This window comes from Myotis myotis, unplaced genomic scaffold (assembly GCF_014108235.1).
Source record: "Myotis myotis isolate mMyoMyo1 unplaced genomic scaffold, mMyoMyo1.p scaffold_m19_p_11, whole genome shotgun sequence".
NCBI classification, from domain to species: Eukaryota; Metazoa; Chordata; class Mammalia; order Chiroptera; family Vespertilionidae; genus Myotis; species Myotis myotis.
The window spans coordinates 41,788,335-41,815,343 of NW_023416315.1; the positions used below are offsets into that span (position 1 = coordinate 41,788,335).

General features: G+C 40.2%; 1 protein-coding gene across 10 annotated transcripts in view; it reads right to left on the reverse strand.

Annotated features, from left to right (window-relative positions):
- The window catches only part of ADAM22 (ADAM metallopeptidase domain 22), a 179,938-nt gene that overhangs the window by 121,892 nt on the left and 31,037 nt on the right, over positions 1-27,009 (reverse strand). For all 10 annotated transcript variants that reach the window (XM_036328278.1, XM_036328277.1, XM_036328273.1 and 7 more), the window contains exon 3: positions 21,074-21,150. In XM_036328278.1, coding sequence (XP_036184171.1) covers positions 21,074-21,150 — 77 coding nt within the window. The remainder of the gene's footprint in view (positions 1-21,073; positions 21,151-27,009) is intronic.

Here is a 27,009-nt window from a genome sequence, read left to right on the forward strand (position 1 = left end):
GGCTAGGCGGGCTTGGCAAGAGAGGCAGGGCCTGATCCGCAGCTGCCACAGAGGCTGGGGATCAGGCCTGGAGATAGGTCTGGAGAGAGAGACAGCTGTCAGCAGGACCATTCTGGATTTCCCAGAAGAGCCAATGGTTGCCTAGGAGGCAGAGCTATTGACACTGACTGGCATAGAAACTGACCAATCAGAACCTAATCTGGGTGAACTGTGAAGGCAAAACCTAAGGTGGGGGCTGAGGAGGGGTTTTAAGGGCAACAGCTGTTTGGTGTAAGGTGTAAGAAAGTGGTTCAATTTTTTAATAACTGGTTTGGCAGTATAGTGCATATGGCTGGCTATCAGTCCAGATATAAGGATTATGTATTTTTGTCTGCCAAAAGTATCTCCTTCTGCTGAAAAGTCTTCCCCCCACTCAGCCCATTTAAGCAGTCCTATCCTATTTAATCTAACTATACTAATAAAAGGGTAATATGCTAATTAGACCAGGTCAACCAGCCACCTTCCAGATGTCCAACTTCCTTCCAGACAAAGCCATGGTAATGGGGGCCGAGGCAGAGGCAGTTAGGGGCAAGATCAGGCTGGCAAGGGAGAGAAGTTAGGGGCGAAATCAGGCTGGCAGGGGGTTAGGGCAAGATCAGGCTGGCAGGGGGTTAGGGGTGATCAGGCTGGCAGGGGAGGGCAGTTGGGGGCAATCAGGCTGGCAGGAGAGGGCTGTTGGGGGTGACCAGGCTGGCAAGGGAGGGCAGTTGGGGGTGAGATTAGACCAGCAGGAGAGGGAAGTTGGGGGTGAGATCAGGCTGGCAGGGGAGGATAGTTGGGGGCGACCAGGCCATCAGGGGAGGGCAGTTGGGGGTGACCAGGCCTGCAGGGGAGGGCATTTGGGGGCGACCAGGCCTGCAGGGGAGGGCAGTTGTGGTCCAGAAGATGTAACAGATGTTTCCACCAAAAAATAATAATCCTATCTAATAAAGAGGGAATATGCTAATTGACCCTCATGCCATTGCAAAGATGGTGGCACCCACCACCAATAAGGAGGGAATATGTTACTGACTGCCCCTCCCTCAAAGATGGCAGCACCCACAGCCAATAAAAAGGGAATATGCTAATTGACTGCCCCACCCTCAAAGATGGCGGTGCCCACAGCCACAAGATGGCTGGCAGGGAAGGGCAGTTGGGGGCGATCGGGCCGGCAGGGGAGCAGTTAGGCATCGATCAGGCTGGCAGGGGAGTGGTTAGGGAGTTATAAGGCTGGCAGGCAGGCAAGCAGTTGGGAGCCAGCAGTCCCGGATTGTGAGAGGAATGTCTGACTGCCGGTTTAGAAGGACATCCCCTGAGGGGTCCCAGATTAGAGAGGGTGCAGGGTGGGCTGAGGGACAGCCCCCCCCCTCCAGTGCACAAATTTCATGCACTGGGCCTCTAGTAATAATAATAATACACGATGGAGAAAGTTTGAAAAATGCTCTTTACCTCAGTGCCTTTTAACATGAGCGTATCTGTCACCAAACGGACAGACTAACAGGTACCAAGTTGAAAATGGAATCCAGGTCTCCAGTGCATGAGAAGGCCTCTCAGAGCAGATATCACAGCAGCCTTTCAGGAAGAGAAGTCTGCTTCTCTGACCTTCAGATCCCCAACACAGCCCCAGCTGCCGAACTTCCTTCTTAAATGGTCTCTCCCAGGCCTGTGTTTACCTGTCTACCAGGTGCAAGCAACCAATAGAGACCCCGCTTCCTGAGTGCTTCCTAGAGACAGGAAGGAGGGCAACTTCTCGGGTGCCACACATGCACCCACATAGGACTCCCAGAGGCGGATGGACGCAGGGCGTTGCCCAAATGTCTCTGACCACAGGAACTTTTCTTCTTTTTCTTTTTTTAAATATATTTTATTGATTTTTTTTACAGAGAGGAAGGGAGAGGGACAGAGAGTTAGAAACATCGATGAGAGAGAAACATTGGCCAGCTGCCTCCTGCACACCCACTACTGGGGATGTGCCCACAACCAAGGTACATGCCCTTGACCAGAATCGAACCTGGGACCCTTGAGTCTGCAGGTCGATGCTCTATCCACGGAGCCAAACCGGTTAGGGAAGGAACTTTTCTTTAGGAACACTGAAAATCATCTCCAGAAACACCAGCTGCCCTTAAACAGTTACATCTATTTCCTAAGAAGTCACACCATGAAATATCTGAGTTACGGCAGGACCGCCACCAGCCCACTTGATTCCCAGGTAAAGCCTCATCTCTAATACTGAGCTGTTGTTTAAGTAATTGTAATAACTTGCAGTTGTGATAGCTGAGCACGTTACCTAACTTCTCTAAGCTTGAGTTTCCCCATCTGTAAAAGAGAATCATGAGGTTTAAATGAAAAAATGAATATAAGTTTCTAGAACAAAGAAGGCCATTTTTAATTCTCAATTTCTTTCCTGGGTTATAGCCACTTAACTTTCTGCCTTTCTAAGTCTCTTTTAAGTTTGTTTATTCCAAATCTTCTAACACTCTCTGTTCTCCACAGGGACAGCCTCTTGCAGCTGTCTGCTTTTCCCAAATAATATTTTATTAGTTTTCATAATTTTCCCTACTTCAATTCTTTTCATTCTGACTCCACTTAGTCACTGAAAATTAGACTCATTTCATAATTTGTGTGCTACTTTTTTGGCAATAACATGTGCATTTCTAACTAAAGATTCCAATGCTTCACAAATTACATCCTTTTCTTATTTCAACCAGGGACAGTTTTCCTAATCCTATTATCCCTTTGAACTGAACTCAGCCTCCTTAAATATGAATTGTTTCTTGGGTTAAGAACAATAAGGAAGTGAAAACAGTCTCAGAACATGGTCCTCTAATACTGCGGTCAGCATCACTAGGTACGATGATTCTCTTTCAAGCTGCATAAATGAGAGAATTCCACCTCACCCAGATTGGCAGCAAAAATATTAAAGAAAAATTATTAAAGAAAAATTCCCTTTAAAATTTGGCTTTCTTGGTTTTTATGAATGCCCATTTAACTATTTTTTAACTTTTAAGCCATTAAGTATTGTCTCGTTCAGTGGGCAATTGTCCTCGTGGCACAGAATTCCAACTTTGGTAAAAGTGTTCCCTGAAAGTCCTTTGGGGAATCCCCTTCCCCACATTCAGCTCCTGTGGTTTAGGAGGGATCAATTCCACACCCAGCAACTGGGGTAGGTCCAGATCAGCCTCAGCCATGGCCATGTCACATTTCCTGGTTATGGTACTTGGTTCAGGGATGGGCATGTGATTCAATCAAAGTTGGTGGAAAAGAAGCTTCACAGACAAAAAAAGGCTAAGGGAGTTTATCACCACCAAGCCAGCAATGCAAGAAATGCTAAAGGGACTGGTGTAAAAAGAAGAAATAAAAAGCTCAGAAAGAAAACAGCCACACAAAAAAAAGAAATGGCTACAAACAAGTACCTTTCAATAATAACTTTAAACGTAAACGGACTAAATGCTCCAACCAAAAGACATCGAGTGGCTGAATGGATAAAAAAAACATGACCCATACATTTGCTGTCTACAAGAGACCCACCTCATTAGAAGGGACTCACACAGACTGAAAGTGAAGGGATGGAAAAATATCTTTCAGGCAAATGGAAAGGAAAAGAAAGCTGGGGTAGCAATACTTATATAGGACAAAATAGACGTCAAAGTGAAGGCCATAACAAGAGATAAGGAAGGCCACTTCATAATACTAAAGGGATCAATACAACAAGAAGATATAACCCTGGTAAACATATATGCATCCAATGCAGGAGCACACAAATACATAAAAAAACTCCTGGAAGATACCAAAGGGGAGATCGACAACAATACAATCATAGTAGGGGACTTTAATACACCACTGACATCACTGGATAAATCCTCTAGACAAACAATCAGCAAAGAAACAGCAATCCTAAATGACTCACTAGATCAGATGGACTTAATTGACATCTTCAGAATACTTCACCCCAATGCCACGGAATATACATTCTACTCAAAGGCTCATGGGACAGATTCAAAAATAGACCACATTTTGGGTCACAAACAAAGTCTCCCCAAATTCAAGAAGATTGAAATCATACCAAGCATCTTCTCAGACCACGATGGAATAATATTAGAAATAAACTACAATAAAAACAACCCAAAATACTCAAACACTTGGAAGCTGAATAGCATGTTATTAAATATTGATTGGGTTGCCAATGAGATCAAAGAAGAAATTAAAAATATCCTGGAAACTAATGACAATGAAAACACAACAATCCAAAACCTATGGGACGCAAAGAAAGCAGTCCTGAGAGGGAAGTTTATAGCTCTACAGGACTATCTCAAAAAACAAGAAAAAATGATAGTAAATCATCTAACTCTATGACTCAAAGAATTAGAAAGAGAGCAACAAGAAAACCCCAGAGTGAGCAGAAGGAAGGAGATAATAAAGATTAGAGCAAAAATAAATGACATAGACACCAAAAAAACAATACAGAAAATCAATGAAACCAAGAGCTGGTTCTTCGAAAGGATAAACAAGATTGACAAACCTCTAGCCAGGCTCACCAAGAAGCAAAGAGAGAGGACCCAAATAAACAAAATCAGAAACGATAGGGGCAAAATAACAACAGACCCCACAGAAATACAAATGATTGTTAAAAAAAATACTATGGACAGCTCTACTCCAACAAACTAGACAACCTGGAGGAAATGGACAAATTCCTAGAAAAATACAACATTCCAAAACTCAATCAGGAAGAATCTACAAATCTCAATAGGCCAATAACTATGGAAGAAATTGAAGCAGTCATCAAAAAGTTTCAAGCAAACAAAAGCCCAGGACCAGACGGCTTCACAGGGGAGTTTTACCAAACATTCAAGGAAGAACTAAAACCTATCCTCCTCAGATTGCTACAAGAAATCCAAGAGGAAGGAACACTTCCAAGCTCATTCTATGAAGCCAGCATCACCCTAATACCAAAACCAGGGAAAGACAACACAATGAAAGAGAATTATAGGCTAATATCCCTCATGAACATAGATGCCAAAATCCTCAACAAAATCCTAGCAAATTGGATCCAGCAGTACATCAGAAAGATCATACACCATGACCAAGTAGGATTTATCCCAGGGATGCAAGGATGGTACAATATCCGCAAATCAATAAACGTGATACATCACATAAACAAATTGAAAGAGAAAAACCACATGGTCATATCAATTGATGCAGAAAAAGCATTTGACAAAATCCAACACCCATTTTTGATAAAAACTCTCAGCAAGGTGGGAGTAGAAGGATCATACCTCAACATAATAAAAGCCATATATGACAGGCCCACAGCCAACATCATACTCAATGGAAAAAAACTAACACCATTTCCCCTAAGAACAGGAACAAGACAGGGATGCCCACTCTCACCACTCCTGTTCAACATAGTACTGGAAGTATTAGCCATTGCAATTAGACAAGAAGAAGAAATAAAAGGCATCCAAATTGGAAAAGAGGAAGTAAAACTGTCCTTATTTGCAGACGACATGATATTATACATACAAAACCCTAGAGACTCCATCAAAAAACTACTAGACTTAATACATGAATTTGGCAATGTAGCAGGATACAAAATTAACCCCAAGAAATCTGAGGCATTTCTATACACCAATACTGAACTTTCAGAAAGAGAGATTATAAAAACAATCCCATTTACCATCGCACCAAAAAAATTAAGCTACCTAGGAATAAACTTAACTAAAGAGGTAAAAGACCTCTACTCAGAAAACTACAGGACGTTGAAAAAAGAGATAGAGGAAGATATAAACAGATGGAAAAACATACCGTGTTCATGGATTGGTAGAATCAACATCATTAAAATGTCCATAATACCCAAAGCAATCTATAAATTCAACGCACTTCCCATTAAAATACCAACAGCATACTTCACAGATCTAGAACGAACTCTCCAAAAATTCATCTGGAATAAAAAAAAGACCCCGAATAGCTGCAGCAATCCTGAGAAAGAACAAAGTAGGTGGACCTCAATACCAGATATAAAGCTGTATTACAAAGCCACTGTTCTCAAAACTGCCTGGTCCTGGCACAAGAACAGACATATAGGTCAATGGAATAGAATAGAGAGCCCAGAAATCAGCCCGAACCAATATGCTCAATTAATATTTGACAAAGGAGGCAAGAACATACAATGAAGCCAAGATAGTCTCTTCAATAAATGGTGTTGGGAAAATTGGACAGATATATGCAAGAAAATGAAACTAGACCACCAACTTACTCCATACACAAAAATAAACTCAAAATGGATAAAGGACTTAAATATATGACAGGAAACCATGAAAATTCTAGAAGAATCCAAAGGCAACAAAATCTCAGACATATGCCAAAGCAATTTCTTCACTGATACAGCTCCTAGGGCACTTGAAATTAAAGAGAAAATGAACAAATGGGACTACATCAAATTAAAAAGCTTCTGCACAGCAAAAGAAACCATCAACAAAACAACAAGAAAACCCACTGCGTGGGAAAACCTATTTGCCAATGTCATATCTGATAAGGGCCTAATCTCTAAAATTTATAGGGAACTCATACAACTTAACAAAAGGAAGATAAACAATCCAATCAAAAAATGGGCAAAGGACCTAAATAGACACCTCTCAAAAGAGGACATTCAGAAAGCCAAGAGACATATGAAAACATGCTCAAAGTCACTAATCATCTGAGAGATGCAAATCAAAACAACAATGAGGTACCATCTCACACCTGTCAGACTGGCTATCATCAACAAATCAACAAACGACAAGTGCTGGAGAGGATGTGGAGAAAAAGGAACACTCGTGCACTGCCGGTGGGAATGCAGACTGGTGCAGCCACTATGGAAGACAGTATGGAGTTTCCTCAAAAAACTGAAAATGGAACTCCCATTTGACCCTGTGATCCCACTCCTAGGAATATATCCCAAGAAACCAGAAACACCAATCAGAAAGGATATATGCACCCATATGTTCATAGCAGCACAAGTCACCATATCTAAGATCTGGAAACAGCCGAAGTGCCCATCTGTAGATGAATGGATTAGAAAACTGTGGTACATCTACACGATGGAATACTATGCTGCTCTAAAAAGGAAGGAACTCTTACCATTTGCAACAGCATGGATGGAACTGGAGAGCATTATGCTAAGTGAAATAAGCCAGTCAATGAAGGAAAAATACCACATGATCTCACTCATTCATGGATAATAGAGACCATTATAAACTTTTGAACAATAATAGATACAGTGGCAGAGCTGCCTCAAACAGATTGTCAAACTGCAGCGAGAAGGCCGGGAGGGTTGGGGGGCAGGAGGAAGGGGGGCAAGAGATCAACCAAAGGATTTGTATGCATGCATATAAGCATAACCAATGGACATAAGACACTGGGGGGTAGGGGAGGCCAGGGGATTGTCAAGGGCGGGGGGAAAAAAGGACACATATGTAATACCCTTTGTAATACTTTAAGCAATAAAAAAGAAAAAAAAGTTGGTGGAAGACAATGAGACTTACTGAGACAAAGGGAGGCAGTCCTCCCCACTAGATTGAACTTGAGGCACACCACCTATGGTGGCCACAGACACACAATGAGCTAGAAAACAAAGATGGTGAGGAGCAGAGCTAAGAGCGAACAGCAACAGTCCTGAGTCTGAAAACTAGGATTGCCTCTGGATTTAGCCATGAGCCAATAAATCCCTTTCTCCTTTGCAGGTCTGAGTTGAATTTTTGTCATTTACAAATGAAAGATTGCAACTAATACACATCATATTTGATCACACTACAAAGTTTTACAGTGGTTCTCAACCTGTGGGTCGAGACCCCTTTGACAGTCGAACAACCCTTTCACAGGGGTCGCCTAAGACCATCCTGCATATCAGATATTTACATTACAATTCATAACAGTAGCAACATTACAGTTATGAAGTAACAACGAAAATAATTTTATGGTTGGGTCACAACATGAGGAACTGTATTTAAAGGGCCAGAAGGTTGAGAACCACTGGAATATTAGCTTTTCACAACAACTTTACCAGGTCAAGCAGAGCAAGAACATTCACCATTTAAAGTAAAAGAAACTGACCTCCAGAGAGATTATACAGCATGGCCAGTGTTACATAATTAGGAAGTTACACACCTCCAGCTCAAACCTGGGTTTTCTGAGTCCCTGCCCTGTGATCATTTTTACTTTTCTACAAACAGTATAGAAACTTCCAATGTGCTGTTTTTACTTGTCTCATATTGTTAGTGCTTCACCCAAATGCTCACCTGTTGGTAATTAAGAGAATTACAGACATTGTTAGGCACCATGGGGAACAATAGGAAAATGATCACTGTCTGTAAGCTTGGCCTTGAAAATGCAAAGTTATTGAGTGGCAGCACATATTGTGCCACACACCAATTCTAGCATTAAAGATCAAAACGTTATCTCCTTCTACCCCCTTTCCTCTGGCTTTGGAGTGAGCAGCAGACTCCAGGTATAAACACAAGCCTATAAAATCAGGAAATCAGACAGCCTTGGTGGGGCCTTCTCTAAAGAGACAGTGAGCCCTAGCTGGTTTTGCTCAGTGGATAGAGCATCGACCTGAGGACGGAAGGGTCCCAGGTTTGATTCCAGTAGAGGCAGCCAATCAATGATTCTCTCTCATCATTGATGTTTCTATCTCTCCCTTCCTCTAAGAAATCAATAAAAAATATTTTTTTAAAAAAAATAAAGAGATAGTAATACACTAGCTCCCTAATCAAAAAGGAATTATTTATTTCTAAATATCTTGGCCTTTGAATTTCCAGTGTCTTTCATTCTATCTTCGACAACAGCTTATATATTATTTTCCTGCATGTTTCTACACCTTCTGGCTGAAAGATAAGCAGATACCAGAGCAAGTGCCTTCTAACCAATCTCAATTTTTCTGAGCCACAATTATAGAAGCAATTCTAAGATAACATCATCTTAATACCTGACTTGGAATTTCATCTATAAAACAAAAACAAATAATAAACAACCAAAAGAGATAGACAGCAACCTTCCTTGAGACCAGGGTAAAAACAAAATCTAGTTTCTGTTTTCTCAACTTCCTAACTTCCCAACATATCACAGTTAATTAAATTGTGTTTATTCCTACTGAGAGAAATATGAATTTTCCTACGCTTTTGTATAACTGGACAGACATTCAAATAATCATATTCAGTGTAGTCATCTCTCTCAAACCTTCATTTGTAAAGTTATTTTTGTTAAGGAATCCATGTTATGTAAAATGAAACTTTGTTGAATCATAAAGTTGTTCTCTCAAAGCCAAAGTTTTTAAAATTATATCATAATAAATCATGAATAACTAGAATGTTTTCTTTGTGAATATAAAAACAGGAACACAATAAAGATATTAGAAAATCTTTAGTCTTCGTTTCACATTTACTTTCCCAAACTATGCACAATCCTGAATATGCATACCTGTTTAGTTGTTTTTTTTTAATCCCCTGTGACAATTATGCATATCTGTTTAGTTGTTTTTTTTTAATCCCCTGTGACAATTATAAAATGGAAAACAATAAGATCACTTTAGTAGCAATTTGGAAGCGATTCCTATTCAGACACTTATTACAGCTGTGTTTCTCAAGTCTTAGTTAAAATACTTCTCTGAAAACTACACTGTGATTTGCCATTCGTTCTAATTGATGCATATTTTTATATCTCTGTACAGTTGCTTTCTGTCAACACTTTACTACACAGAGAAAATAGACACGAAAACAGCGAAGAGAACCTTAAGCAGCTATCAGCAGGGGAGCTGTGTAAAGAAATGTTCCAGTACCAGGAAAATGCGTTATTATTGTCAGCACTTAAGAATGACTGCTAAGCTTGTAATCTGTGTTATTTTGAGAGATGGCAGTTTAAGGAAATTATTTTTTATAAAGACATCCAAGAATGAAATGTTCAATTGGGACTCTGTTCTTATGGTTTAACCAATAGAAAAAAAAATCCTAAAATAATGAATATTTTAATGCCATATAACTGATAGTCTAAATACAAATTAATTTTGGTAACAAGTCAAGCATCATAAATTGTCTCTGTAAGAAGCTTTAAAATGTCTTAATTAGTTCCAAAAGCACTTGTAAATCTATAATTATCTATAATTATCTATAATAATAAAAGCATAATATGCTAATTAGACCAGATGTCTTCCGGACGACCTTGCAGACGAAACCAGGGCTGCAAGGGAAACCTGGGTCCCAGGTGCCTGCGGGCGGCCGGAGGGAAGCCCAGGTCCCAGGTGCTGGAGGGAAGCCGGTGCCAGCAGCTGGGGGAAGGAAGGACTACTCTTGCACCAATTTCAAGAATCGGGCCTCCAGTTTATTATAAACAACTATCTTAACAGGGTGGGACAGGATACTAGAGTTTAAATCCCAGATCTACTTCCAAATAGATGTTTCTTTGATGAATAGAGAAATCGACTTTGAAGTCAGAACCAAGTTCAAATTCCAGTTCCACACTGACTAGCCATGTGACCCTGAGAAAGTTACTCAGTATCCCTCATCCCTGAATCCAGCAACTATAAAATGGAAAAATAATCTACACAGGCTGTAAGATTAAACTACACACATACACGTGTTATGTGACCATGTGTAAAATGAATAGTATAGTGTTTGATGTTTTCAGCCTTTTCCTTCTTATCTGTAACATTAATGCCTCTTTCTGCATCTTTAAAATAATAAATCTATCTTGAAAGTCCCTTTAAGTTCTCTAAGTATGAATCTGGAGAACATATAATATCCCTTCTCTCAAGTAGTGAGTGTTACACATGTACCATTTCACAGTATTTATAAATACAAGTATAAATGTTTTTAAAAATATCTTTCACCAGTAACATTTTATAACACATTCAAAATCTCTTTAACAACCCTGAGGCCAGCTATGTTTTGTACATAATACATTTTTATTTTTTACTTTAGAAAGGTAACAATATGCATATATCATACTAGGGGTCCAGTGCACGAATTCATGCACCTTGAAAGGAACTCTGGGCCACGAGGCTGCGGTGGGCACAGGGGTGGATCTCAGCCCATCCTCTGTGCCCCCACCCGCCCCTCCCACCACAGCCCCCAGTCCCCTTCTGCCGGTAGCCCCTCTCCTGCCACCACCACTCCCACATGCTGATGGTGCGGAGTGATTAGGGCCAGTGATAGTAGCTGATGCGAGCTGCGGCTGCTGCTCTGCTTATCCCTCAGGAGCAGGGGGAGGTGGAGAAGCCCTCGGGGTGATTGGGGCTTGCAGCCGCTGTTTGCAGCCGCTGCTTGCACCCGCTGATGGCAGTGAACAATAGGGACCAGCACCCAGTGCCAGCAGTGAGTGAAAGTGGGGCCATTGCCAACAGCAGGTGTGAGAGGCAGCTGCTGGCCCTGATTGCCTCTCAGGAGCAGGGGTAGGTGGGGAAGCCCTGGGGGGCAATTGGGGCTGGCAGCTGCAACTCACACCCGCTGACAGTGCCAAGCAATTAGGACTGGCACCCGGCATTGGCAGTGGGTGTGAGCAGCGGCTCTGGTGCTGGAGTGGGTGCGAGTGGGGCCGTCGCTCGCAGCAGGTGCAAGTGGGACCAGTGCCAGAAGCAGGTGCGAGTGCCTGGCGGGCCTGCGGCATGCGGGAGCAAAGAATTTTTAGTAACCACCAGAGGCCCTCCCCAATAACACCAACTGGCACCCTGCCTTGGTCTGGCACCCCTGCTCATCTGCTCCACCATCCCACCTCAGCCGAAGCCCGCCATGTTCCGCTCATACCCCCTAGTGGCCAGCACACATCATAGCGATCAGTTGTTCAGTTGTTTGGTTATTCCGCCATTCAGTCTATTTGCATATTAGGGTTTTATATAGAGAGATATTACATAACACTCCCTGCAGGATCAAGGACAATGTCCTATAACCAAACTTACTGATATCTATGTACCAAATGCTAATCACAGTAACTGGAATAAATACTAAACAGTTTAATGCAGTGTGATAGGCGCAACTCTCAAGATATCCCCAAGATTCCCATTCTCCAGTTAGCCCATCAGATTCTAATCTAGGTACTGCATGAAGAGACTTTGCAGATAGAATTAAGGTTACTAATCAGTTGATTTTAAAATAGGGAGATTATCCTAGATCATTTGGGTAGATCCAACGTAATCACATGGGTCCTTAAAAGCAGAAGAGGAAGGCGGAAAATTCCATGGGAGAGAGACAGTGGACAGGGAAGGCAGAGAAAAGATGAGGCAGCAGGGAGGAATCAGAGAGATTCAAAGCCTGAGAGGGACTTGACTGGCCACTGCTACTTTTCAAGGAGACAGGGGTTCACTGGCCAAGAAATATGGGTGGCCTCCAGAATAACCCATGCCCCACAGCCAGCAGGAAGTGAGGACCTCAGTCCTACAATCTCAAGGAACTGAATTTTGCCAACAACCTAAAAGTGCTTGGAAGTAGAGTGTTCTCCAAAAGAGCCTCCGGGAAGGAGCTCAGCCTGTTGACACCCTGACTGAGGCCTGTGAGACTCTAAGCAGGGACCCAGCGGAGCTAGACTTCTGACACCTGGAAGCTGGAGACAATCAAGGGGTGTTGTTTTAAAAGCCGTGAAATTTAGGGTGATTTGTTATGGCAGGGTAATATGTTATGATTGCTCAAAACTAATATGTATATGTTCAAGTGAGGTTTTTAATAACAAATGAGTTGCTGGAAATTTACAAAACCTGTGTTTTCAGAGCGCTGGGGAGTTTCAGAATTGCCCAGAAGGGATTCAAAACTGTTTATTTCTGTTATTTAAGTTTGTTCAGTGAGCTTACCAAGTTAATAAACACTAATAAGGCTTTGAAACATTCACTAACCACCTTGTTATATATGCTCTAAAAAAACAAACAAACAAAAAAAAACCCTCTAATAGTAATCTCAGTGTCTAACTCCCTTTTAATCCTAAAGGTTTCAAAGTTAGCCAGTGCCTCTAAGAGAGCTGACCTCCCAGAAACTATTTAAAGGAAAGTGCCTCTTGTAGCTAATAATAGCCAAACACTTGCTGAGCACTTCCATACCCAGGCACTGATCTGGGTGCTTCATGTACATAAACCCATTGAACCTGCCAACCACCTTATGAAAAAAGTACTGCTACCTTCCCTATTTTACAGGTGGAGAAACTGACTTGCCCAGGGTCACACAGCTAGCAACTGGCATAGTTTCTAAACCTAGGCAGTCTAGCTATAAAGTCTATGTTGCTAACCACTCCAGCTGGGTACCTCTCTGTTGGTACCCGTACCATTTAATCAAACACCTACAACTGGCACAACAAATACAAAATACCTGCTACCTTGGGGTGTATAGGTTAAATGTTTTTCTCTCTACAAATTTCTGCATTGATCCTCAAATGCCAATAATATTTCCTTTAGGAAGCATAGTACATGAGCCAGCCAATCAGCAAAATCTGCTATCCAACCCTGGCCAGTTTTGCTCAGTTGTTACAGCATCAGCCCTCAGACTGAAAGGCCAAGGGTTCAATTCTGGGTCAAGGACATGTACCTTGGTTGCAGGCTTCCCAGCCCCAGTGGGAGCACATGCAGGAGGCAACCATTCAATGTGTCTCTCTCATGTCGACGTTTCTCTTCCCCTACCCCTCTTTTCGCCACCCCCTCCCCCAAGTCCCTCCCCTCCACTCTCTAAAAATTATGGAAAAAATATCCTTGGGTGATGATTATAAAATAAAATCTGCTATCCATGGTTTCCTGTTGTGCAGCCTTTTCTCTCCTATTATATTGGAAAGTCATGATAACTATTGATTCTAAAATCCCAATAACCTGTTGTCATGGACATTACCCTATTATTGCAAAATAAACTCACAGTGACTGACTGAGAGGCTCACTCACAATTTTCCAGCTCTCGAATACACCTCAGGTCAGAGCAAACCACACAGGGCCCAGTGGGAAGACTTCTTTAACCTAATTTGTAATAGGCAGGCATGTTTAGAAAAAGTAAACAACAAAACTAGTCATATTTATCTATAGGATTGATCCAGAAGACATTATCTTTATTATAAGTGAGAACAGTTACTAAGTACTGAACGTTAAACAAAACAAGTCCCTATGTAAGAGGATGGGTGGCATATACTGGTAGGTACAGGGTTAGGCACCGAGTATATCATGATCATAAGAAGATATTGGCAGGAGGCGAATGTCAGAGGGGAAAAATCACTAGATCAGTGGTTCTCAAACTTGAACAGAGATCAGAATCACCCAGAGGGCTTGTTAAAACACACTTTCCTGGGCTCCACCCCATCGGAAGTTCTGATTCCATAGGTCTGGGTGAGAATCTTGAATGTTTGTTTCTAAGTTCCCAGATGAGATCAAGCCTGTTGGTCCAGGAACCACACTGGAAACCACACACTAACCCAGCTATTGGTAGTTTATAAAACTTCCCAGTTTATTGTAATATGCAGTCAGAGTTGAGATCGCTGGGTTAGGAACACTGTTAATGAGGAAGAGATTAATGTAGAAACCAACGTTATATGACTAACCTATCACAACAGGTAAGAAGCCCTTGGGAGGGTGGGTTTTCAGACTAGTTTATGGACATCAACGGAGAGCCCTTCTGGACACTGCCCAGTAGCAATCAATGGTGCACTTGGGGAAAGCCCTAAGCCTCTCCATCCAGGCACTGTGATTCCCACAATCACTCTTGCAGAGGGAGGGGTAATTCCACATCTGTTACTTCTCTCAATTCCTCTGGAATTCATATCCATAGCCATGTGTTACTAGTTAACTAAGTGGCCTTTTAAAAACCACTGCCAGAGGTCTGTTTCCAAGTCACTTCACCACTTCGGCTTTGAAGAATATCTATTCACATAAAATTTTAATTAGGGAGTTCGTGCAATTGTGCACTTTAAATGCAAGGTGCATAGCAAAGTGAGAAGTGGGATTTTCTGTGACCTCTATTAAGCTTGGTTGTCGGTTACAATGTGAGCCACAAGCTTTATAAGATGAATCAAGGTGGGAACAAAATGGAAAAGAAAGTTTTAAAGATATGAATTAGATCCGCACCAAATCAGATCCAGAGAGACAGAAAGTAATGGCGCGGAGGGGATTACTCAAGTGACAACAGGATACCTGATCTACACAGATAAAGTTTGGCTGAAGAATGACAATCAACCATTTTCACTATGGAACTGACTTCAATGAATACAACACTATTCAAATAATTTTAAAAAGATTTTTAGTATGTTGTTTACTTCAGAAAACATAGAAACACTCATTATTAAAACTGTCTGATTTTGTTCTTTTTCTAAATGCTTGATTGTTCTGAATTTTTCAGTGAGGTCTGGTATAAATCTGGGTTCACAGGCTCCAAGCATCCTTCAGTAGAGCGAGTTCTGTGCATATCATGCATTTGGTGCAGTGAAATGTGAGAGACATCACAGTGCTCAAAAGCCTTCCCTGACTTCCTAGCTGGCCTGCAATAACTACCTTTTAGAGTCAGTCCATTGTGTCACCCCAAAGAGGCAGGAATACCTCTAAAAAATGACATATATGGACTAAGAAGGGGACTAGACCAGGCCAATACATCATTATGGAATAGTTTTATTAGAGAACAGGTGATTAACAGGACCAAGGAAGCTGTAAACATTCTATTTACACACTGTGAATAGAGCATTAAGTAAATGAGACTCTTCCAGACCTAACCTCCAATCCCAGTTGAATTCACACCACCTTTTACCCACTGTGATTCCCACTTTTCTTGCAAATTCAGGAGTCCCAGTGCAAAGCAAGCAAGAGGTAACTAGTAGGCAAATGGTTCTAAATGAGAGAAGACAAGACTGGTCCCATTTGAACTGATTTGGGGTTTTCCTTGTCTGATCTTGCTCCTACCCGCCTCCGTGCCCTTCCCCCTGCCATCACTACACCACCTCCCATTCTGCATGGGCAACCCCATCTGCTGACAGCTTCATGTTTAAGTCCCTAGCAGTCCTCCCCACCCACCACTGTGAAATAGGGGAGAAACGAGGATCATAACAGAAAGAAATTATTTTCGTTGTTATTGCAGTAAGAAGATAAAGAGGGAGAGGATTTATAAAATACAGTCAAAATTTAGGAACAGAATTATCTCAGATCTGAAAACTATACCACAGAATCCATTCCAAAAAACAGGTTATAAAATAGATTCTTTCTTCCTAATTATGTTTCACATCCTAACACAACCAACCACAGTCCATGTGGAACATTTGGTTCTTTGTGGAGTGTGTGTGTGTGTGTGTGTGTGTGTGTCCACATGTGTGGTTTGTTTTTCTCAAGTCACCTGTTGTAAAAGAATCAAGGAGTGCCCTGGTCAGTTTCCCAGTGGTTAGAGCATCAGCCTGCAGAGCAGAGGGTCATGAGTTCGATTCCCAGTCAAGAGCATGTACCTCGGTTGTGGGTTTGATCCCTGTCTCTCTCACATCAATATTTTTCTCCCAACTCCTCCCTTTCTTCACTTTGTCTGAAAATTAATTTAAAAAATATCTTCCAGTGAAGATAAAAAAAAAGAATCAAGAAGTAATGAATGAAATTTTTTCAATATTTATGCATTCTTTTGGGCAGTTTAATTACCCACGTCTTAACGAAAATGAGAACAATTGCAGGATAAAACTTGGCTTACATTGCTCAAATAATATAATTAACTGTCTTTATTGAGCCTTTTTCATTCTGAGAAATGCTTCACAATAAAATATAATACCAGATGCTGACCTCTGGAAAGGTCCAATGTGGCCTCAGGACTAGTGTGACCAGGCCAGGCCATATGTTTGGTTTTATTAATATATCTGTCCTGAAGAGTGAAATTTTATGACTGTGTAACCCCATGAAGGGACTGAAAATTGTTTTCTACCCTCATAATCTTGACAAAATAGGAACTGGCTGTGCTTTTCATTTTTAACCATTCCATATTGTTTATCTGCCTCCTGTAGAAGTTACAACCCAAAGGTTGAACTCTTGTGTAATTTGGTTAAAATCTTGTTTACTGAACATTCAAAAGGAATATTATGTAACGACACTTTCCTTTGCATTCCAATCTAAAAATGCATATTATTGGATCTATTCTGCAAATGGACTCCAGCTATATAAACTTATTTAGTTTCTCTCCAGTTTAAAACATAACAAACAAATAAAAAAATAACTCTACCTGTTCCACAGCCCTAAAATTGCTTCATGAGAAAAAAGACCTTTAAAGAGCATATTCAATTTTTCATCTTCCTGTTCCTTAACCAACACAACCACAAGATAATATATAACCCGAAACCATGAAATAAAAACATTCTCAAAAAAAAAAGAAAAAAAAGAAACTTTGTATTAAGTCATCTGGGCTCTCAGAGCATAAAGAAATTAGCTACCTGCCACCTGTGTTTAATATAGATGCCCAAAAGCAACTGTATATTTCTCATTCCTTTTATGCTATTATTTTATCCTTTGTACCTCGTGTAATTTTAAATTCTCATTGCAATAAGAAGAAAAATGCCCAAGGAGGTTTTTGCCAGTATGTCAAAAGAAATTCTGTTGCACCCCTAGTTTTCTGTTTCATGCTCTGATACACATGGTCATATGTATTTCTCCTTCAGGAACAGAAAAGAACATCTTAGGGCTCAGATTTCTCCAAAGGAAGTCAGGTGATTTGGGCAAAATGAACATGAATACTGAAAGTCAAGGTGTTACAAATGTCAGAAACCATGGTGGGGGCTAGCCACAGAACAATGATTTAAAGGAGGGATGAGAAAGAATCATTGAAATAGAAGCCTCGAAACCTGACTTTTAAGTTTACACCTAAAGATATATGCTCAGCTTTTAGAGGCTAGTCCCAAACATTTATCATTTTCTTCTTTTTTGTTGCTTCACTCTTCTCTGACTGTTGCTTCACTCCATCTTCATCCAGTCATCTCCTCGGTCACCTGGCTATTCTAGCCCCTGGTTTTCAATTCAATATGACTGCCTGGCAATTTTCCACCTACTCTATGCTAAGGCTACAGCAGGGAAAGAAAGAAAATCTCTGCTCTCAAGGAGATGACATTCTAGTGGGAGGAAAAAAAAAATAAACAAAGTGAATAATTAAAATACAGGCTATTAGTGCATGATATGAAGATGCTAGGAGTCAAATTTTTTTGCCCTGCAAAAATGACAACATCATTCTGTTGCCGGAAAAGAGACCTGGCCCTGAGTGGGTCTACCTAGGGCCAGCCTGTAGTGTGTAGGAAAGATGTCACAACATGAGTCCAGGTGATTTTGAGAGTATGTTCATTAAAGCTGGGGACAGTGGGACAAGGAAAGGCCTAGGATAGAAGAAACTGCAGGAGACAGCCAAGGCAGGGATGCTTCGGCTCACTGAAAATGTGATAGGAAAGAAATGAGCCTAGCAGGGCTGCTTCAGCCCACTGAGACATCAGAGAAAAGGGGGCCTTGAGGGCAGGTTCAGGGGGTGAGCGCAGGATGAGCTGCCACTGCTCATTGCTCCCTTGGTTGCAAGCCTCCTGGGAACCCTTGGCGTTTAGGATACTGCCTGTGGGGGAAGGAGAGAGGGGAAGGAAAGGCACAGGTGCGCTCAAGCCCAGGGGGAGGAGTGCATGCTGGGTCCTTTGTTTTGAGGGTTTTTATCTCTCTCTTGCAGGCCACATTCTTTTTTTTTTCATACTATCTTGTTTATTTGGCTGATTACACATTCAAGACTTGTTCAAGAGCATCATTAATCACAGGATATTAGGAACCAAAGACAATGACAATATGAATATGTGCCAAAAAAATTCAAGGTGGAGATTTTCCTCTTTTTTCTTATTTATTTATTTATTTGTTTGTTTGTTTGTTTATGTTAATCCTCTTAGCGGAGGTCTTAGGGGAAGGTTTCAGCAGAATACGCATCAGTTTCCTGCCCTGGTGTTGATCACTGGGTTTTGCTGCTTTTCTGGGAGGTGACCCTCTGTATCCGGCTGTAAATTGCTCAGCAGGTTTGTTCCGCTCCCTGTCTCAGTTTCCCCATTCTACTTGCCAAGGAGTTTTCCTAGCTTCATACCATCCTGCCTCAATACGAGTCAAACAACATATTAAATGGTGATGAATAATATTTTTTAAATGAAGCAGGGCAGAACAGGTAGTAGCATTAATGGGGGAGCAAGGGCAAAGAGGATTACGACTTAAAATAGGGCAACCTGTCTCCAGGTGGTGTAATTATGCCAAGTATTTACATCAAACAGGAATATAAGATACAGATCGTATTAACAGAGTCTTACACGCTATAAAATTAGGTTAAAAATGCATGTGGTGTAAAACATTTAATTATATATGTCTAACTCTAGACCATTAATTTTTTAAAATATATTTTTACTGATTTCAGAGAGGAAGGGAGAGAGGATAGAAACATTAATGATGAGAGAGTCATTGACCAGCTCCCTCCTGCATGCCCCCTACTGGGGATGGAGCCTGCAACCAAGGCATGTGCCCTTGAATGGAATCAAACCCAGTACCCTTCAGTCCTCAGGCTTGAGCCAAACTGGCTAGGGCTAGGCCATTAATTAAAAAAAAAAAAAGAAACAAACTCTATTTTAATGAGCATAGTAGAAATACAATTTATGTTACATTTTAAATATATACTTTATCAAAGAAGAAAGTAAGAAAACAATTTCCATCTAACACCATGCTTTTTCATATTTAAATTGTTGGTGAATTTCAAAGATGAGAGGTGAATTACTCACAAAATGTACCATTTGAGATAGCTTAATGACAAAATAAACTAATGCATGGCTTAAACATCAATGCAGCAAAAATGGTATTACCACAAATTTGTACATAAATTCCATAAAAATTAGGACACTAGTAAGATTCATTATTAATTTAACATTGAACATGGATGGAAATGACTGACCTAGCTCAATAATCTAACAGTTTCTATGTGCCTGTTCTCCAAAAGAATTCTCTAAACCAACACTGTCCAAGAGAACTTTCTGCAATGATGGAAATGTACTGACTTGTCCAATAAGATAACCAGTAACAACATATGGCTAGTGAGCATTAGGAATGTGGCGAATGCAACAGAAAAATAGAATCTCAAATTTTGTTTAAAGAGGCTAGTGGCTACTTATCCAGATATCACAGCTCTAAGTCCTGCCTCTTATGTCATTTTTATAGTCTTCCATTCACCTGGTTTCCCAATGTAGACAATTTAGGCTTTAGTTCTCACTCTAGATCTACATTTCTGTCCTTCTGGCCTCAAATTTTCTTCCTGAGCTGGTGCATAGCTATCTGATTTCAGCAAAGCTGCTGGCCACTGCTGCTCAGCTCACAAACACTGGCTGGCAGAGCATGGTCTCTTTCTACTTGCCCATGATGAGAAGTGGGATACAAATGCTTTTTTAAAAAAGGGAACAGACAACCAAAAGTCCTGTAAGACTTATTAGACACTAGACTTACCCAAAGGGAAGAGATTAAATCCAGTGATTAAACAAAAGCCACTTCTAAACCTAAAATTCTGTTATTCCAAACCCCAAATTCCAGGTAGACAGGCAAATGACAATTTCCAAAATTATATGGTACTTACCGAATAATCCCAGTACCCTAAACCTCACAGAAATCAACTCCCAACTCAAAGCATCCCAAAGGCATTATTAAGAATAACGGACACAGCCAATCCTCTGAGTCATTGAGCAAAAGGGTAGCTTTCTCTTAAGAAGGAAATTTTAACACTAAAAGTATTATTTTCACAATTTGTTGTCATTCATAGAAACTTAGGTCACAGGTATTTTTATGCAAAATAGTGGAGTAGGTCTTGCCCACCATATTACATTCTCAAATCTGTTCTGACTTCAATTTCAAATGGATATCCATTTCCTGTTACTTGCCAGACTTAATACTTATAATAGATATCATATTAATAGATATAACAGATATTATATTAATAGATGTACTAGTTTTAAATGTATTATTTAACTGATATAGGAAGATGAAGTAAAATACAGTAAGAAAACAAAACTTCACAGAAGGATAACAAGGTAGATTCAATGGGTATCGGACAAAAGTGAATACAGCTCAACAAAGACTTACTGGTTTAGCACGACATCAAGAATAAATGATGTTCCAAAGGCATCGACCTGGAAGCTTGCCTGGTTAACATGAGTCAACTGCAATATTAAAAAGATAAAAGGTATTTATTATTCAGCATAGTGATCAGATGATAAGCATTTCTTAGATCACTTTTAAAAAAGTGTATGGTATCCTAATTTAGAAAACAACAATTCAACATGGACATCAAATAAAAGCAAAGTAAAATGTGCACCTTCTTAGAAGCCAAGCATTCACCAGTCTGAAGTAAAGCACCACCTAACCAAGGAGGGTCAGTGCCCTACCTTTCCACTTTATCTCACGTAGCTACACATTTCATTTCCAAGAAGACCGAACTTTCTTCAGTTTATTCTATATTAAATGACTGGCTCCTTTAAAATTAAGCCTTGTACATTAAAAAATAGAGCAAAATATGTTCAAGAGTAAGATAATATGGTGAATATGATCTAAAAATACTTTTCATCCTGTCACAAATACAAACTTTAAAAATATTTCAGTTCTAATTATCCAGAGGGAAAAGAAAAAAACATTATCCAGAGAAATAATTAATTAATTAATTAATTAATTAATTAATTAAAATTCTTTCCATTCTAATTAAGCAAACATAATTTCATAGAGGTTTCCCTGTCTTCCTAAGAGCAAAACTGAACCTCTGTACATCTACTGCAAATATCGCCTATCAAAATTTTCTTGTTGGAAAAATGAAATCACTATTTCCAACACTATTCTTGGAAGTCCCAGAGAAAATCATAAGGGATTCTAAACTAAACAATATAGAGAGCTACCAAGAACATAATTTCAACATGTTGAATAATCATGTGCATTAACTGAAAAGAGGGAGGAAGCAAAACTGCTCCTTCTGTTTGATTCCCCAAATACTAAGAATACCTATATCTTAGTAGGACTATGAATTTTTGAAATTTTTATTTGTATGTTTCTATAGTATCCAAAATTCCTAAAATAAACATGTATAATTCCTGCAGTGAGAAAAAAGCAAACATTATTTTAGAGATAAAAACCATCTGAGCAACTGCACTCACGTAGCACATGAAACAGATGGTGAACCAGTGCATCTTAGGAAGGGGCATCCCAGGATTCTGTGAGGCATGAAGGGCACCTGAACCACCCCTGGGATTTTCACACACAGTGAGCTTATGGCACTAGGTGAAAGGAGAGCACTTAATGATAATAAAGCTTTACGAAAAGAAATGGTAACTCTTCTGTTTCAAATTATTTAAAAGTAATAGGGGGTGGAACAATGCAATAGGTCAATTTCAAACATATTCCAATCCTCATGAAACCCCAAGGATGAAGAACTACCTTTCAGCCTCATTAACTTCATTAATCCTTCATTCTTCCCAATAACACTGAGCTATCATCAAACTCTCACCTCTTTTTTATTTTTATGGCCATTCTTGGAGCCACACCTTATTCTCTATTTCCACATCTGCCTCCAGAGATCATATCTTCCTCGCTCTTTTTAAAATTAACTCCTTACCAAAATCCCAAGTGTAAGCCGCAAATTTTCAAATCCCAAATGTAAGCCCCAAAAGATTCAATTACAAACCTTCTCTCCCTGAATATCAAGATCTTCCACAGTCACCTCCCCCACCCCAGATATAATGGCACCCAAGTTCCCAAGAATCCACCCACACTGCCTCCACACTGTTCTCCTTTCTGCTCTTTAATTCCACAAGCGAGGTATGTTCCAACTTTTTATGTGACTTTCACTCATCACTTCCACTGAGTGCTTTTCTGAACCAGGCCCTGATCTCTCCCAATATCATTTCCCAAAACGGCTCTATCCATCCTTTTAGACTTTGATCAAGTTCCTCCTTGTATTAGTCTGCCAAGGGCTAGCATAGCAGAGGACCATAGACTAGGAGTCTTACACAACAGAAATTTTCTTTCTCAGAGTCCTGGAAGCTGTGATAACCTGGTTATTATTTAACAGGAAAGGAGGAAAGGGAAGACTAGGTATAGGCAGGCTATTTGTGCAGCTTTGTCAAAAAGCTGCATTTAACACTCTCCAAATCTGTTCCCCACTAATCAATGGGGGTAGGGACTGGAAAAAGGCAGTTTAGACACATGCCCAGTAAGGTCTGAGTGACGTGAGAAGATGCCTACCTGTTTGCTCATCAATCACACCTGAAAGCCAGTCAGTGGCCAAGATGGGTGTGATCACTGCAAGAGTGCAAAGCCTGAGTACTTAAACTTCCAAACAACGAAGTTCTCTCTCTCTCTGCTGGAACCTCAGCTGCACCTTTTCCAAGACTGGCTTAAGGGGCAGGAGACTTTAAGGGAACCTGAGAATTGTAACTTTAGGCAAATAAAGCCTGTTTCCACACATTTTCTAAGATGTCACAAGAACCTCACTCCCACGAGTGACAGGGAAGTTTAATTCTCTGGTAACAGCCAGAAGTCCAAGATTAAAGTGTTGTCCTGAGGCCCCTCTCCTTGGTTTGCAGACAGCCACCTTCTAACTGTGTCCTCACATGACCTTTTCTCTATGTGTGTGCACCCCTGGCATAACTATCGTTTTCTCTTCTCTCTCTCTCTCTCTCTCTCTCTCTCTCTCTCTCTCTCTCTCTCTCAGTGTGTGTGTGTGTGTGTGTGTGTGTGTGTGAGCGCGTGTGCACGCACGCGCACGTCTGTTCTTGTAAGGCAGCAGTTCTCAACCTGTGGGTCGCCAACCTCTGGGTCGCGACCCCTTTGGGGGTCGAATGACCCTTTCACAGGGGTCGCCTAAGACCATTGGAAAATACATATATAATTACATATTGTTTTTGTGATTAATCACTATGCTTTAATTATGCTCAATTTGTAACAATGAAAATACATCCTGCATATCAGATATTTACATTACGATTCGTAACAGTAGCAAAATTACAGTTATGAAGTAGCAACGAAAATAATTTTATGGTTGGGGGTCACCACAACATGAGGAACTGTATTAAAGGGTCGCGGCATTAGGAAGGTTGAGAACCACTGTAAGGGCACCAGTCACATTGGATTAAGGCCCACACTTGTGACCTGAAGGCTTCATGCCAAGGAATGCTGTAAGCCTCTATAAACTGGAAAAAGCAAGGAACGATTCTCTCCTGGAGCCTCTGGAAGGAGCACAGCCCTGCCAAGACTTTCATCTTAGCCTTTAAGATCCATTTTGGGCTTTTGATCTCCAGAACTTTAAGACAATTATTTTTTGTTGGTGTATTGACAGCATGTTTAACTGCTACTTGCCCTTAATTACCTCTTTAAAAGCTCTATCTCCATATACAGTCACCTTAGAGGTTAGGGCTTTGACATATACTTTTTGGAAGGGATACAGTTCAGCCCAAACACTCCTCTTCCACAAGGTCGTCCCAGTGCCTTCCCACCTCTGTCTTCCCTCCTCCTCAGTACGGTTCAGTTTGATATCAGGGCCTCAGGACTGACCAGCATCGGGTATTCAATAAGTATTTCCTGACTAATTGATTTGAGTGTTTGCTTTATCAATCACCTGGATGCATAAATGAACAACAATTGAACAGCTATCAATTACTTGCATATAAAATGCAGTCCTTCCATCAGGGTTGTTCCTAATGCCATGTCAATGGACGATGCCTTCCCTTTTGTATGAAAGCTCTTTGAGTTTCCTGAAGTGCCATGTTTTGGGAATAGACCGAGGAAAGCTCTTACGTATTTTGCTTACCAGCATTGATGTCCCACCTAAAATGAGCCTCTCGCTCTCTCCTCCATTTTTTCTCTGGATGTATTATGGTGAACAGGGCAGAGGCCACATGTTAATCATCATGGTATGATTACAGCTTGGATCAGGATAACGTTACCATCCCTTTTCAGCAAGATAGTTACTGTTTGCATTAATTCTGTCTAATTCTTATATTTTTCTTATGTTACATCTGGTCTTTTATTTCATTGACTTCACCCATGCATAGCCTAAGGAGAAATCCATTACTAAATTCAAAAGAAAATCTACTGACAGCAAGTTTAACTGCTGTTTAGTAAAAAAAAAAATTTTGCATTATTGATAGGAATAGGAATAGGAGTGTATTAATATAGTTTTCATGTAAAAAAGGCTTCCTTAGACTGTATTCAGATTGATTCAGTCAACAAACATATTCTGAGAGTCTCTCATATTTACTACTTTAGGTTATTTGAAATAATAAATTAAATAGAGTTACCCCGAATTCATGCAGTACTAACAATCTAGCTTATTATTCAACACTACTGAAGTGAGCCAGGACGGCCATCAGAAAGTTCATCTTAGACCAGGCCTTTTAAATGTAAAGGAAAAGAAAATGAAGGTTTGAGAAGATAGAACTAGTATAATATCACGATTTTCCTTTGGGGAGAGGTGCCTAACATATATAGCCAAAGAAAAATTCTAATATTTATTAACTTTAACTTGAAGATTAAAAGCTAAATGTCTCTCAGAAATATTTGAAAAATATAAATTGAAATGCAGTCTTTCAAATTACTACATAGGCATGATTTGTTATTTTAAAATTATTCATCAAACACTTTCGTATCATATCATCATATTGAGAGAACCCCTAGAACGCATATGATACAACAGCCTTATTTTACAAACAAGGAAATGGAGGGAAGGAAGTGCGGGCCAACGTCCTTCCAAGGTCACACTCCTTGGAAGCAGAGCAGGCGTTCTGCCTCCTGGCAGGCCGTTTCTCATGCTTCATCCTTGCTTCTATTCTGCAGCTCAGAGGAGCTTGCAGGTTTCTTAGAGTCATGAAAATGCATTTTAAAGCTCATAAAAAATTAAACAATGAAAAATAATCTTTAGAACTCTGTTTTTATAAAAAAAAAAATAATGTCACCACATCTGACACATGTTCTAAGGCCAATTTGATTACCACCTTAGAAATGACAAATAATGGTTTAAAATATAAATGCAAATGTATTTTTAAAGGAAAAAACTGCATGTTTATGGTAAAATGTGTGTGCATTTGTACATTTTAAGGTTTTGGACAAGCAGTGAGACAGACATTTATAAAAGCCATGAAACAAAAGATTGAGGGGGAAAAATGCAAAAGTATAAAATAACCAGATGGCAAGCAAACTTAATAAATCAATATAATTGCATAAGGATAAATTTTAATTTCAAATTTCAAAAATGAATCATAGAATTTTAGGACCAGAAGAATCTGATATGATCTCCAGATTGAGGCCTGTTTATTATTCATGGCAATCGCTGAAATCTAACTGAGAAGTTAATATAAGCCCCCTGCTCCTTATGTATTTTGCTTCTTGGCAGCCAGTCTTTTTCTCCTCCTATCTCCTAGAATCAATCAGCTGGGGCCAACCTACATACCCCAAAGAACAAATACAAGTGAACTTTTCAAGACTGCCGTATTCATAACCACTTTTTAAAGCAAAGGTGACACTAAAACTTTCATGGCAGAATCAGAACTTTGACACAAGCAGAAAGATAAGGTAATTTGGGTTTTAATTAAGCCCAATTTGAATAATGAACCAATGAATACTAGTGGGTGGGAGTATTGCCAGTCAAATTGTATTGTGCAACACAGTAACTGGGAAAGTAATGAACATTATTAAAAAGAAGTCTATAATGAAAGTAACAGAATCTTTAGCTATTCTGCATTCTAAATACTTCTTTACCATGTGATTACTTCAAATCAGATATATTTTTTTTAATCCTCCCCTGAGGATATTTTTCCATTGATTTTTAGAGAGAGTAGAAGGGAAGGGGAGAGAAAGAAACATCAATGTGAGAAGGACACATCGATTGGTTGTCTCCCACACTCTCCCCAACCGGGCCAAGGATCAAGCCTGCAAATGAGGTATGTGCCCTTGACCAGAATCCTTCAGTCCGAGGGCCAATGCTCTATTCACTGAGCCAATCCGGTCAGGGCTACTTCAACTTGTTGTTTTTTTAAAAA